Source organism: Plecotus auritus (assembly GCF_963455305.1).
Source record: "Plecotus auritus genome assembly, chromosome: 12".
Taxonomy (NCBI): Eukaryota; Metazoa; Chordata; class Mammalia; order Chiroptera; family Vespertilionidae; genus Plecotus; species Plecotus auritus.
This window is the reverse complement of record NC_137778.1, coordinates 11,829,945-11,845,094: the sequence shown is the minus strand read 5'-3', so window position 1 is coordinate 11,845,094 and position 15,150 is coordinate 11,829,945. Positions and strand designations below refer to the sequence as shown.

At 52.5% G+C, this 15,150-nt stretch overlaps 1 protein-coding gene across 1 annotated transcript in view; it reads left to right on the top strand.

The window, feature by feature from the left end:
• PLXNA2 (plexin A2) overlaps positions 1-15,150 on the top strand; it is a 208,415-nt gene that overhangs the window by 18,645 nt on the left and 174,620 nt on the right. Inside the window, exons 2-3 of the mRNA XM_080648776.1 lie at positions 5,580-6,844; positions 10,986-11,168. Coding sequence (XP_080504902.1) covers positions 5,580-6,844; positions 10,986-11,168 — 1,448 coding nt within the window. The remainder of the gene's footprint in view (positions 1-5,579; positions 6,845-10,985; positions 11,169-15,150) is intronic.

Genomic DNA, 15,150 nt, shown 5'->3' with positions numbered 1-15,150 from the left:
AACCCATGATTATTCCTTCAATCTAATAATTATTTAAATACCAGATAACGCCTTTCACTCTAATTGAGGCCTTTCAGCTGCCGGCATTCCCCCGGGCCTCTGCGTGCGCCCTCTCGCTCACCTTGTGCTACCAACGTGCCTGGACTACCTCTGAGGTCGGTGTTACACAGCGACGCTCGGAATGTTTGCATGTACAACCGCGCAGATGACATTATGTCGGGCCCTTTGGGGTCATTCCACCCACAGGGGACAAGCTGGGGGCCCCCCGATCTCACATTTAGACATTTTATCCTCATAGACATCGTAAAGCAGAAGAAGACTTCTGAAGTCCTAGAGGCCAATTCCCTGCCTCCGGGTAACTTATTCCTAGACAGCTGTCAGGACCCTTCACTGTCAGAAAATTCCATCATCTCCTTGGCACTCTGCCCCCGGGATCCTCTCCAGATAGGATGTCCCCTGAATATCTACCTTGAGTCCCTTCTGCTGCAGCTCTACCTCCGGGGAGAAGAGGCTTCCTGTGCTTAGAGTCCATCTGGCCTGCCTGTCAGGCTGTCTGTAACCCGGAGGGATGTGACACAGGCCCCCAAGTCACAGCGTAGGTTCCCTTCCTGCGAATGAAGACTTCCTGGGCCTAGAGTACATCCTTCTCCCAGCACAGAGGGAGCCCCCATCACAGGGCCATCATCATTCACGGCACCTTCTTTCCCCCAAACAGGGCAGCCTCGAGGCAGAACATAACTGACTCTCAGGACCCTTTCGCCCCGTGACGGAGGCAGCGCTAGACTTTTTGTAGAGTCTGATGGCAGCCTGTTCCTGACTGACGTGGGACAGTTTCTTCTTTCCTTTCCGAAGGTTTTAGTTTCTTCATCTAAAAATGTCGTGGATTGGAGTAATCATAATGTCCTTCAGCGTTGGCCCTGAGTGGCTGCTTTAAAGGTGCTACTGATTGGAAAGGACATGGGGGAGAGGATGGACCTCCCTCTGCCCTGGGAGAGGAAGGCGGGGAGGTGCTCACCCTGCCCTGGCTCACAGCCTTTCTCTTTACCATCTGGCTCCTCGGGATGCTGGCTGTGTGAGCCACTGAGTAGGGCAGTGATGATAATAGGCACTTGTTACTGTCGTTAGGAAACGCATCCTAGCCAGGACAATGGGGGTGATGAAGGGGGTGACAGCCATGACAGAATGGAGGTGGCGGAGCTACAGATGGGTCCAAGGGTGTGAGATCTGCTCTCGTGAACTTTGACTCAATTTGACAAAATCACAGCCCGACTCTAACTCCTCTTCCTGGCGGTGCCTTTTGCAATAAGAAAGGGACAAGTGAAAGCATGTGTGCCCGATCTCCTGAGAAAGGCCACGGAGCTGGTCGGTGGGTGGAGAGAACCCTGCACTGAGCTGAACTGGAAATGCCTGATTGCCACTTCCTCGCTGCTTAGCCACTGTCGCCCGCAGCAGCTGGTCGGGACGGTATTTGATGCCTCCCCTGGCTGTCACCCACACCTGCCTCCTGAATCCTGATCGGGGAGATGGTGTCATTGGGGCCCCCAAATAAAATATTTAGTGACACTGCTTCCTACAGAGGCAGCCATGGCCTCTGCTTGGCATCGGGAGGGCTCGGAGTAAGATGTCCTGGGAGGCCCCGCAGGTAAGGCAAGCGTCCCAGCGCCGCATGTCCTGGTGTGAGACTTGGGCTGAGGGAGAGGCAGGCTTTGGCTCTTGAGAATGCATGTGACAAAGTGACTTCACAAACTAGACAGAGGGAGGAGAAGCGGCGGGAAAAAGGAGGCATCATTGAGCGGTAACTCCTGGGGCTGACATTAGCAGAAGATCGGAGTTAGGAGAAAACAATAGGTTATGCAAAGTCATGGGCATGTGCTCACTGGCTTCAAGCAAATTGAGGATGGACAGTTTATTCTAAGACAGAGCATAGAATGGATGGAGGTGAAGAGCTGGACATATTGACAAATTAATTACTACTAATAAAGACTAATGAATGGTGACCACTTACGATGGGCCCGGCGTTGTTCCAAGTGCTTTATCTGTATGAACTGAGTTCACCATAATAACCCCACAAGGCAGATGCTAGTACTAATCCCATTTTATGCAGATAGTGAGATGGCTTCGCAGAACGGCTAAGGACCTTGACCAAGCTTGCACAGCTATCCAAAATCTCAGCTCAGCGTTCACGCATTTAACCCTTGCATGGCACGGCTTCTCATTGGAGGTTCCAGGGAGGGGGCTTATCCCCCTTTCTCTGAATGCGGATAGGAGACTTGATCCTTGCCAGCTGGGCCCTGCTTGGGAACAGCGACCTGGTTCCATCCGCCTTGACATGGAAAGACAGAGGCCCTCAAATTGCGGTGGGAGTCGGTTGTCCTTGTGAAAGCCACACTCCTGAGGTAGAGCGGGCGCCTTCCCTGCCACTCCTGCCCCGAGGGAGACCATGCCGCCTCCTGACTCCACTCCGCCAGCGCCTGCTGCTCCCACACGGTGAACCTTGAGCCCCATGGGATGAATTCGCTTGGCTGGTCACCAAGAGTGGTCTGTCTCAAAGTGGATGCTGACGGAGGAGTCGGGGGAAAGCAGCCCAGCTGCGGTGGTCTGTTGAGAATTCCTGACCTAACCAGCTTTATCGGGTCGGAGGGAAGGACCTCCGCAGCTGTCTCAGTCACAGACTAGAAGCTGAAGGAAGCAAGCCTCAAGGTATTATTTCATCTGAAAGAAGAAATCTTACAAATTGGCTCACTCAAACCCCCTTTGTTTTAAAATCAAGATATGGGCTCAGGGTGATGCGATACCGTCTAAAGCCATATGACTCATGGCTAACAGAGGCAGGATTTGAATCAAAAGCTCCTGAGACCCCCACTCTTCCTCCTCCCCCATGACTGCATGCCTTCCAGCCACCAGACCAGTTTTCCCATTTCAACTCCCAGGATCCTGCACCTCTGCCAACACCCCTGCAGGCGGCCGAGAGACTATGCTGGGACTTGTGCAGTAGTATGATAGAGACGATCACCTCAGATCTGTTCTCTTTCCTTTGGCACATGCTTCCCAGATTGAACCCCTTCACTGGGTCAGGGAAAGCTGGGGATCAAAGGTCTACCCACCGTCTTCATTCCCATGGAAAGAAAGAGTATGAGCAAAAGAAGGAAGCCAGGAGCTCTGGCAGGATTCCTGAAGTTCAGTCTCCTGGGGTGGCTTCAGTGAAAATAGTAACAACTAGCAGAGGCTGAGCATTCACTGTGTGCCAGCCAGCAGGCAAGAGGTTCCCCTGCGTTATCTCATTTCCTCTCCTGACAAACCAGAGAGGTCGGTACTGCAGTGATCCCCATTCCCCCAGAAAGGGGGATGAGACTTGGCTTGCCCACTTTCCCAAATTTGTTTCCAAACTCTGCCTACCAACAAAGCCACTCACGATTCAAACCATGTCTTGGGATGTTGGGTAGGGAGGTGAGACGATTGATCTTAACCTCACACTTTGTCCTTTGACGTTATCTCTGCTACCAGGACCTTCTTCCTGTAGCCACGGGCTGACTATAATGTGCATTATGTCAGGCTAAATAATGTGCATGTATGTCAGGCTAAATAATGTGCATGTATGTCAGGCTAAACATAATGTGCATGTATGTCGTGGAGAAGGCAGGAGTGTGCTGTCACAAACTCAGTGCTGGAGTGTCTGAGAGAGCACTTTCTAAAAGGCAAAACCCTAGCACCATGTGGTGACAATTATTTTCCTCCTCATGGCTCCTGGTGGGACACACTGCCCTCCCCCCGCTGGGACAGGGGCATGCCCAGCACGGCCTCTGGCCTCCCTTAGCGCCCTGTCCAGTGGGATACGTGAGGATTCTGTTATTTCCTTTTGCAGCTCCTCTTGAGAAATTCACGTCCTGCTACCAGCCCCAGGACATCGCTAAAAATAACCTCCGGTTTTTAAACCGAAAGCTCTGTCTGTCGGAGGTCTTCCTGGAGGGTGCGGGCCTGGGGCCGGAAGGGCCATGCTGGAGTCCCTGAGGTCAGCCCGGTCCTCACGCCGCTATGGCCTTCCTCTTTCCAAAGGAACGCGGGCCTCATGAGTCACCCGCGGAGCTGGTTGGCGGAGAGCGGTCAGGTGGCCCCCTCTGGCACCACGGTGGCTGTCAGGCCCTGGGCCCAGGGTGCAAGGGGAGGAAGGAGAGTTTCTAAAGATACGGAGTAAATTCCTGAGGTGGCGCCTGTTCTGATTCTAAGCCAGTCCAGCCAGCCCGGAGGGTGGAAGGAGGCAGGACCCTGCTAAGCTGCCTGGGAGCCAGGTCTCCATCCTTGGCCGGGGTGTGTTCACTTCTGTCACCTGGCTGCCTAGAGTTGGCTGCCCTTGTCTGAGAAGGGTGCCGGGCCATTTGTCCAGCGGGAGGAAAGAGGTCCCTACTTGACGTCGCGGCTCGCGGCCTCCTCCTGCTGCTATCCCTCTCCGCACTAGTCATGAGCAGCGCTCTGAGTGAGGGACAGGCTCCTCTGCTCCCCTGGCCCAGGCATCTCCAGAAGCCCCGGGAGCCCCACTCTGCTCCTCGGGCCGGCTTCCTTGGAAAAGCCTGAGTGTCTGAAGGGAGGGGAGGGAGCACAGGAGTCAGGGCAGGGGACAGGCTCCGAGGGCTTAGGCTGAGGCCCTGGGGTGACTTTATGGATCCTTAAATAGTCACGAGGCCTCAGCAGTAGCTACCATGAGACTGACCCTCAACTTGCTTCCGTTTGTCCCGCTCACATTTTCCAAACCCATCCAGGCCTCTGAAGCTGGGCCCAGAGGGCCAGTCCCCATAGTGAGGAGGCCCGCCTGCACAGAAGCAGAAGCAGAAGCAATGTCCCCAGGGCCTGGCAGCCCCCTCACTGAGTGATAATGACTGGCACCCGCCTGTCTCAAAGGAGAATGGGTGGGGGGTGTCTACCCATGTCCTCAGGGCTGTTCAGGCTCCTGCACGGCACTCACATGTCTAACAGGTTGTAACAGGTAACAGCAGGGGTTCTTTCTGGAGAGGCCAAGGCTGAGGGGCAGTGGGAGGCACTGTCATTCAGAAGTCCTTCCCTGTGGAGGACGGAGCTGGAGGAAGTAAGGAGGTGCAGCTGCGGGAGGGGCTGGAAGTCTGAGACCAAGAGGAATTTTATTTGCGATGTCCCACTCTGGGAGCAGTTGGCCAGGACAGCCCAGGAGAGGGCCTGCCTCTCAAGCATTTAAAACCGGGAGATTTCCACCTGACGGGGAGAGGACAGACTAGCTTTAGTCCCCACCCGGGATCCACTAGCCCAGTGAACTTGAACTGTCTTTTAACCTCTCTGAGAGATAAAAACGCTGTCTTAAGAGGACAGAAATAGAGATGTTTTGTAAAGTAAAAGAAAGGAATTTACAGAGTAAAGGCTGGAGACCAAAATAGATAATAGGATTCCCTGAACAACCCCAAGAGGGAGAAAGTCTGTTAAAAATAGAAACACTGAAATACGCAAGGAAGAGACTCAGAGCTAGCCGGGGCTGGGACTCCGGGTCAAGCAATCCGATTCACTCCTCTCAGGACCGATTTCCCGTCTGACCTCCCTCCCTGCCTTGTGTTTTCCAGAACCATGTGAGGGCCAACCCAGGACGGTGGCGTGGCTGAGCGCTCAGAGGATCTGCCTCCTGGTCCTTGCCCCGCTCAGCATGGAACAGAGGAGGCTCTGGCCACGGGCGGACGTCGACAGCCGGTCTGTGGTCTTGCTCTCAGTGGTCTGGGTGCTGCTGGCCCCCCCGGCAGCTGGCATGCCTCAGTTCAACACCTTCCACTCTGAGAACCGAGACTGGACCTTCAACCACTTGACTGTCCACCGAGGGACGGGGGCAGTGTACGTCGGGGCCATCAACCGGGTCTACAAGCTGACGGGCAACCTGACCATCCAGGTGGCTCATATGACTGGGCCGCGGGAGGACAACAAGTCTTGTTACCCGCCCCTCACCGTGCAGCCCTGCAGCGAGGCGCTCACCCTCACCAACAACGTCAACAAGCTGCTCATCATTGACTACCCCGAGAACCGCCTGCTGGCCTGTGGGAGTCTCTACCAGGGGGTCTGCAAGCTGCTGCGGCTGGACGACCTCTTTATCCTGGCGGAGCCGTTCCACAAGAAGGAGCACTACCTGTCCAGCGTCAACAAGACGGGGACAATGTACGGGGTGATCGTGCGCTCCGAGGGCCAGGACGGCAAGCTCTTCATCGGCACGGCCGTGGACGGAAAGCAGGATTACTTCCCCACCCTGTCCAGCAGGAAGCTGCCTCGCGACCCCGAGTCCTCCGCCATGCTCGACTACGAGCTGCACAGTGACTTCGTGTCCTCCCTCATCAAGATCCCCTCCGACACCTTGGCCCTGGTCTCCCACTTCGACATCTTCTACATCTACGGCTTCGCCAGCGGGGGCTTTGTCTACTTCCTCACCGTGCAGCCCGAGACCCCCGAGGGAGTGGCCATCAACTCGGCTGGGGACCTGTTCTATACCTCGCGCATCGTGAGGCTCTGCAAGAATGACCCCAAGTTCCACTCCTACGTGTCCCTGCCTTTCGGCTGCACGCGGGCTGGGGTGGAATACCGCCTCCTGCAGGCGGCTTACCTCGCCAAGCCCGGGGTCTCCCTGGCCCAGGCCTTCAACATCAGCAGCCAGGATGATGTGCTCTTCGCCATCTTCTCCAAAGGGCAGAAGCAGTACCACCACCCGCCCGATGATTCCGCCCTCTGTGCCTTCCCCATCCCTGCCATCAACTTGCAGATCAAGGAGCGCCTGCAGTCCTGCTACCAGGGCGAGGGCCACCTGGAGCTCAACTGGCTGCTGGGGAAGGAAGTCCAGTGCACCAAGGCGGTAAGGAGGCGCGCACCTGCTCTGCCCCTGATGTGGGGTTCCGGCTCCGACTGCCCAGCCTGTGCTCTGTTGCACACCCAGGTTCATGTTATCAGGTGGTGACCAATCACACCGAGTCTGACCTACACCAGACACACGATTGTTGATCCATTGAGTCATTCCAAATATGGTTGACCCTTGAACAATGGGGTTGGGTCACCGACCCACTGTACGGACAGAAATCCACTTATAACTTTTGACTCCCCAAAAACGTAATTAATAGCCTAGTGTTGACTGGAAGCCTTGCCCATAACATAAACAGTAGATCAATACTTACATTTTGTATTACTAGATACTGTATTCTTAAAATAAAGTAAGCTAGAGAAAAGAAATACTAAGAAAATCTAAGGAAGATAAAATACATTTATAGCATTTATTGAAAAAAAAATGCATGTGCTCAAGGGTCAACTAATATATATATCAAGAGCCAGGCACTGCTGGCTTCGGTGGTGACCTGCACAGCAAAGCCCCCTACCCTCATGGAGCTTTCATTAGTGAGGCAAGACAAATAAATACATAACATATGTAGCCTGTCAAATGGTGATGATAGCTGTGGAGAAAAATAGAGCAGAGAAAGGGAGGAGGCATTCCCTGAAAGCGTTGATTCATTGAGAAATGGGGCCTTTGAGCAAAGACTGAGGAGGGTAAGGAAGTGAGCCATGTGGGGATCTGGGGAAAACATTCCCGAGAGGGAACAGCAAGGGCAAAGCCGGGGGCGGGGTGTGGGGGGGTGAGCATGCCTGGCGTGTTTGGGGACCAGCAAGGAGGCCACTGCAGCTGGATCAGCACATGCAGGAGAAAGAGTGGGAGAAGGTGAGGCGGACGGTCAGAGATAACAGGATCAGATGGTGTCTGTTCAGGGCCTGCAGGCCACTGGGAAGCCAAGTTGGAGTGTCGGGTAGGCAGGTGGATATGGAAGCCGGAGGAGAGGGAAGGGAATTAAGCTTGCCTGGTAGATTGCAAACTGGGCGAACATAATCAGGTGAAGGGAAGAGAGGAGGAGAAAGGGAGCTCAGGATCCAGGCCAAAGGGCAGCAGAGACAAGATAAGCAGTTGCAAGCACTATGCTGTCAGCGGGTCCCAATAGAATATTCACCAGCTTTTCAGGTGTGCCCTTTCAGGGTCATGGTCTCTACTGATTGGTCAGTGTCAGAGCCGGGGGCCATTAGTCAGTGCAGCTGGTCCTGAGGTCAGCCATGACATCGCTTGTCTGATTTTGCTGCTTTTCTGGGCCTGGAGGTGAAACACAACTGAGGCCTAGATGTATTTGATGTGGGTCAGAGCCTCCTTGTCTTGGGGCTTAATGCTTAAGGGCTATTCTCCGGCCCCCTCCTCCCTACCCCCTCTAAAGGGGACTAACCCAATAGACTAGAAATATGCCAGAAGAGCATCAAAAATGCATGACCAGCAATATGAATGGTCAGGGGGGCTCTAAACCACATGACCAGGGATATGCTAGGGGACAAAGGTTACCCTGGGGCCCAGGTCTTTGTTTTCCCAGTTTTGCCCTTTGCTAGGCACCTGGGGCTTTTTGCCCTGGTGACCTTCTGTACCTGGCTGTCATCCTTGCTCTGCTCGTGTCTAACTGCCTACCACAAGTCCACGTTATTTCTGTCTAGCCACGCTGCTTTAAAGAAAGCCGCACTTCAAGATCTCACCCTTTGAGCAAAAGTGAAGGCACATCAGGTGTTTGGGAGGATCTGACAGTTTAGAGGACAGTCAGAGAGAAATGTCAGCCATTCCCAGGGGTTTAGACTCAGAATAAACCGTTTTCCTCATGGTCTGGAGATTCTAGAGTCAGGAGGGATGTAGAGAAACCCACAATCACCAGCAGACTTTTGCTTCTGTCATCATCTCTCAGAAGCTGGTTTGGACTATGGCTGTGTGCAGACTTTGCAGCTCTGTCGGCCCCCAGGAGACGGTGGGAAATAAACCGAAACATTGACAGGGACTTTCAGAGTTGAAAGGAAAGTTGATGATTACCTGGTCTACCCCTTTCACTTCACAGATGAGAAAACTGAGGCCCAGAGCGGCACGTGACACATCAAGGTCATGTGGCTAGTTGGTCTTAGAGACAGGACTACGATCTAGATCTCACGAGTTTTCCAGGGCCCCTGCTGCCTGCAGGGTGGGGATGAGAAAGACAAGTGGAAGATGTAAAGGTAGCAGCTGCTCCTCTGGCTCCATTCCTAGGCACAGGACCTTTCCACATGGGCTCCCGTGGTGTGCTGGTAAATATTAAACAACTAGCTCTATGCAGGCTGTGGCGGCAGTGGTGGTGGTGGTGGGAGCCTTGGCTACAAGCATTTGCTAATGTCCATGGTGCGAATGCTCCCACCATAGCCGATTTCACGCCACCAGTGTGATGTCACTGAACGCAGAGATGTGCCGTCAACCCTCAGGGGCTGGCTCCGGCATACCCCTGCTCCATTCCCTCCCTTCCTGAGAAGCTCATCCCTTCTGCTGGGGCAGGGCATGGGGTGTGGAGGTGGCTCCATCTTACCAGAGTTCACAGAGTTCAAGGTTATCTTTACCCTAAAATTTAGTTCTCTTTCCTAAAGAAAACACACACACACACACACACACTCACACACACACACATACACAAGGGCAGCACCACCATTCCTACCAGCAGCAGGAGCACAACTCTCTCCAAAACACAAGTCTCTGTTCCTGTGTTTCTCGGGAGGGAATGGAAGGAAGACCCTGGTTTAGCAAGCACATGTCCTAGCTTATAAACCAGTTATTTTAAGGACAGGAGGCTGCTGACCAGTGATGCATCAGCCAGCTATTTCCTGGGAAGGGTGAGAGGAGGTGGTTGAAGGGAACAGGTTGCAGGTTTTTCCCTGATGCTTTCTACGCGACCACAGTCATTTCCTTCCTCCTCTGGGATGCCTTTCCAGACCCAGAAGAAACAGCTGTCACAGGACTTCGGGCTCTTAGCTGGCCCAGAGTCTGCAGCCTTTGCCCACGCGATTCCAGTTGTGCAGTCCACTGGGGCGTTTTGGAGGGCCCATCACGGCCCAGCCCCAGGATGGGCACTGGGTAGAGACCACAGGCCCTTTGGCAGCCCCTGTCCTCAGGAAGCATGCAGTCTTTTTATTTAACTGAATGCGATCTTAGAAATAATCAATTTAACATTCGCCTTTAACAGCATCCAAAGAGGATGCCACAGGTCCAAGGTGATACGTGGAGGTACTTAGCAGTAGAGCAGAGGCTAGAAATTAGGGCTTCCTACCTTCTGTTTGACTAGTTTTTCATTGGTTTAAGGTGACCTTCTTTCCAAAGTGCCCTACCTAGTCTCTGTCAATAATGAAAATACAAAAATAAATGAAAGTGCCCTAGTCTCTCCTGAAAGATATACAGAGGCACACCACCACTCCCTTCACAAGTCTGGTGATGGGGATGCTGTCACCTGGACAGGGCTGAAGATCTGTACTGGACAGTGGAACTCATTGCTTAACTTCAAACTCCCCTGAATGCATTACTTCATTCGCTCTTCAGTAATTCTCTCAGAAAGGTGGGCAGGTAGTTTGACAAATGAAGAAACTGAGGTTTATATAGATGAAGTAGGTTTTTCAAATTAAAATTCTATTGTTAACATTAAAATGACCCTTTCCAATCTATCCCCAGTATAGAAAGTGGTAAATAGTTGACTTAACCTTCTTTATGCCCAAAGGGAGGCGTTGCATCCCAAACAAATAAGAAACCCTCTCCAGGCTGGTAGAAATCCTGGGATGTTGCCTCTAGACCAAGCCACTACTGTCTAAATAGAAAGATCACCAAAATGCCATGTCCACCGAGACATTAAAATGACCAGAAAGTGAGTTTAAGCCATCAGCTTTATAAATTACCCTGGATCTCTTGATAGAAAGGAAATGGGTGACTGCAGGTGAGTGAGGAAGACAGCGGATATCACCGGATGCCCCTGTGGGACACATGGGTCAGATGGTGAGATGTCGTTTGCAGCGTGTATAAGGGCCCTGCTCCTGTATCACACCTCGCTGAAGCCTGGTCCTAGGGCTGGGGGTTGGGGGTGACCTATAGACTGATGGCCGTGACTCTGCTGTTGTTCACCCCAATTTCCTCCTCTTCCCTCCAGCCGGTTCCCATCGATGACAACTTCTGTGGATTAGACATCAACCAGCCTCTTGGAGGTTCCACGCCGGTGGAGGGCCTGACCCTGTACACCACCAGCCGGGACCGCATGACATCAGTGGCCTCGTATGTTTACAACGGCTACAGCGTGGTGTTCGTGGGGACCAAGAGTGGCAAGCTGAAAAAGGTAAGAGACTATGAGCCTGCGGCCCTTCAGCTCCTCAGCTGGGAGCCCCTCCTGGAAGGTAGTTGTTGGTGGAGACTGAACAACAGGCAACTCTGATTTTCTTGGCAGAAGGGGTCGGATAGCGGAGTTATTTTTGTGGCTTATCTTCTAGCTGTTTCCCCAGCCATTAGTCAATGGGTGGGTAGGAAATGCAAGCACATTTCATATTGCCCACACTTCAAGGAATTAGGAAGGTGTGTTTGCCTAAGGGAGAAAAACACTTCACTCTTTATCTCCAAGTCAAGCAGAGCTGATTTGATTATTCGATTCTCTGTATTATAAATCGCCAACATCACGAATTCCTCCCCACGGGCCCGGAGAGTTGATTGTACTGGTCAAAAGTCTTTGTTGAGTTCAGAGCATCTGGTTGAAGCAGATGATGGGTCTTCATTCTAAGAACAGGGCAAGTGGTGGGGCTGCCCTCCGAGGGCACATGGTGCCTGGGTAAGACGCCATCCTTCTGTCTCTCCTCTCTCCCAAATTACAGAGTCTTCTCCACTCCTCCACCCCCACCTACCCCCAAGCCCTGAGCTTCCAGGAGGAAGTAGACATCTTAACCTCTGCCTGCCCTGGACACCTCTGCCAACGGCAGGGCCAGGGCTGTCTGAGCTAACAGTGTGGGCGGCCTTGTGTGCAGCAAGCTTGTAGCTGCTTGTCTGGTGCTTGGGTGCGGAGACCGAGCATGGTCTGGCTCATCATGTGGGATTACGGCGGCCACATTCTTTCCGGTCCCAGCTAATCCCATTTTCCTAAATTTACCTTCTTGCCACCTTTCTCCAGCCCTCCCCCCACCTGTGGATCACGGCACATGCGGGACATCACCACGTCTCCCCCTTGATGTTGACAGCACCCCTGTAGCTCTTCCCTCCTAATCCATTTAGAGCCTGGGAGAGATGTTATTTGGGAAGGAGGGTGGCAGGGCGGGAGCCTGAGGAAGAAATTCCATGATCTGCTTGTTCTGATCTGCTGCCAGAGGAGGTGAGAACAAGGGGCCTGGGTGTATGTGGAGGTGCTGAACCCTGCAGACCTCTTCTGGTTCTCATGAGACCAACGCCCTTTGACCCTTTCTCACTCTGGGGAGAGGTTTTTACCTTTCCCTGTGCCATGCCCAATCCTCTGCCAGGGGCTGTGGATCCTGGCTTGGCTTTTAGACACATGGAAGGGAGGCTGAGTGTGGTCCCTGCTTTCCCAAAATGAGGGAGGAAAGGAACTGCCTTATGAGATCCCATTAAGATTTAACAGTGATATATCCCGCCTGCCGGTGTTGCTCAGTGTCGACCCATAAACCAGGAGGTCATGGTTCGAATCCTGGTCAGGGCACATGCCCGGGTTGCAGGCTCCATCCCCAGTAGGGGGCGTGCAGGAGGCAGCTGACTGATGACGATGTTTCTATCTCTCTATACCCCTCCCCTCCTCTCTCTCAAAAAAATCCACAAAAACATAAAAGTGACGTATTCCACCAGACAAGGTTCAGCTTGGACCCTGTAGCTGGCTGCTTCCCTGCTCAGCAGCTTCCTGTACGGTTGGGTAGACTGCTCCTTGCAAGGGGGCTTTGGGCCAAGGGTCCTATGGGAGCTGAAGTCCAGCCTCAGCTCTGCCTGTCAGCCATGTTCCTGAGGGTATAAACATGCTCCCACAGGGGCTGCTCTTACTAGTGTCTCTGCCCAAAGAGACCACCTTTTTCTAAACTGCACAAGGACCTCCTAGGGCCAGCAGTAGCCACAGGGTTCTGGATCACTCATGTAACTCCGTCTCCTTTGCCCTCTTGAAAGTTTTATTAAAAGCAGGGGCCATGCTTTATTCATGTTTATTTTCTTCTTTCTCCCTTATTTTTCCCCATGTGTGGTCACACATGGGATAGCCCTCAAAAGTGTTTTGAAAAACAGAACCGTCCTCTAAGGAAACTTAGAGATCATCTGGCCCAATGCTCTCAGTTTTCAGCAGGAAACTGAGGCCCAGAGAAGAAGAGTGACTTGTCCAAGCCTAGAGACTAGGACAAGTTGCTTCTTGCCTTGACACCCAGTTTGACACCATTTTTCACTTAAAGAAGCAGCCACAGAGCCCAGGGATGGATGCTGGGAACAATCTTTGGGCGCAGACTTGCTGCAGGGGTCAGCTAGGGGCTAGTGCCTCCACTCTTTTTGGTCTTAGATCTGAGTTAAGGAGTTAGTGTTTGCTGAATGGACGAATGAGGACTGAATGAAAGAACGACCTAGCCAGACTCAAAGGGACCCTGAGTTGACCTTCCCATGTTTCTGTGTATCCTGCACAGCATACCCCAGGGGCTGCTTGGGGCATCTTTCCAAGCCACACACCCAAGCGAGCAAAGTTCTCCAAACCCTGGCGGACAAGTCGTTATGGAGGCAAGTCAGCAGGTTCAAGGGCAAGGCTGAGAGTATGTCTGCCCTCAGCTTGTTCCAACCTGCAAGTTGGCTGTTCCTTCTCCCTCTTTGCTTTGCCTCTTTCTATGAGCTCATAACACCCCTCTTTCTCCTCTGTGCAACTCGCCCTTCCTTTCCACCCACACTCCTTTGAGGCACCTGGTACTCACACCCCGGCTCCCGCTGGGCTCCCACTTACCCACCCATCCCTCTCCAGAGAAATGGCCCATGATGAATTTATGGAATGTCCCCAGGAAACCTTACCATGGTCCAGGCCCCATAGCTCTTTCAACACAGGAAGGAAAATAAAGAAAAAAAAAACTAGCTAAGAGTGTAGGGAGGGGAGGGAAGCAGGCTGTGTCAGAACTATGCACTCTTTCCCAGCCTGAGCAGGCGTCTGCCAGACTGCCCAGCACTCATCCATGGCAGCCCGCAGGAATAGGATGTCCCTGGAAGCGGAAGTTTAGAGGAAGCAGAGACTCATGACAAGTGCATGACCATGAGGCCACTTCCTCTGAGCCACAAATATGCAGAAGGACCAGGAGGAAAAAGGACAAGTCCTCAAAGCCAAGATGGGAGATGAGTAATGCTTGCCCAGGCCAAGGGTCAGTGCTTGCAGGTGATAAGAAAACAGGTGAAGCTTCACCTCTGGGATGGAACAATTCCAGAAACACCACTGCAATAGAGCGGTCACCCTGGGAGGCTTTATCAGGAAGGACCATCTCCAGGCTTTGCTTAAAGACTGAGACAGGTCCACGGATGAGTTAGGGGCATGAGAGGAGGGCACTCTAGACCTTGGGTGCTATAGAGTGCACAGGAGAGCTTGGAGGACTTGGTGGAGTGGAAGGCAGAGGTAGAGTGCCGAGAGGATCCAGTCCCTAAGAGAAGCAAGTGAGAAGGATCTTGGGATTTTCACTGACCACAAGTTGACAGCCAACTGTGTGATACAAACGAGCAAAGTTGATTAGTCTCTGCCACACTGACAGAAGGACAATTTCTGGGTTATGAGAAGTGGGGGCTCCACGTTGGAGATAACATTGTAAGGGGGCCTTAAGTCCACTAAAGTGTGAGATAAACAAGAGCTGGCGGGATGCGGAAGTCATGCCGTATGAATACTGTTAAAAGGATGTTAAAAAGCTAGGAAGAGAAAAGGAGGAGACCGTTTTGTTCAGATACTGTAATTTACTGAGCACGTATCATGCGTCATGTGCTATTCTAAGAGCTTATATCTACTAACCCACTCAGTCCATATGTAACTCCATGAAGTAGGTGCTATTATTATCTCCGTTTTATAGATGAGGAAATGGAGGCCAAGACAGGTCAAGAAATGCGGCCAATGCCCCATAGCCAGCGAATGGCAGACCCAGGGTTTGAACCTTGATCATTAAGTTTCACAAACTGCATGCTCAGTCATTATGATGTGGAGGATGAATTAGACCTATTTGCTCTGGCCCCAGAGGGCGGGACAGGGCCATTGAGTGGGAGTGACAGTAGATTAGCTTTCCACTTAAAAAAAGGAAGAGGTTTCTTGTGGCCAAACTGTCCCATAATGGAAAGAGTTG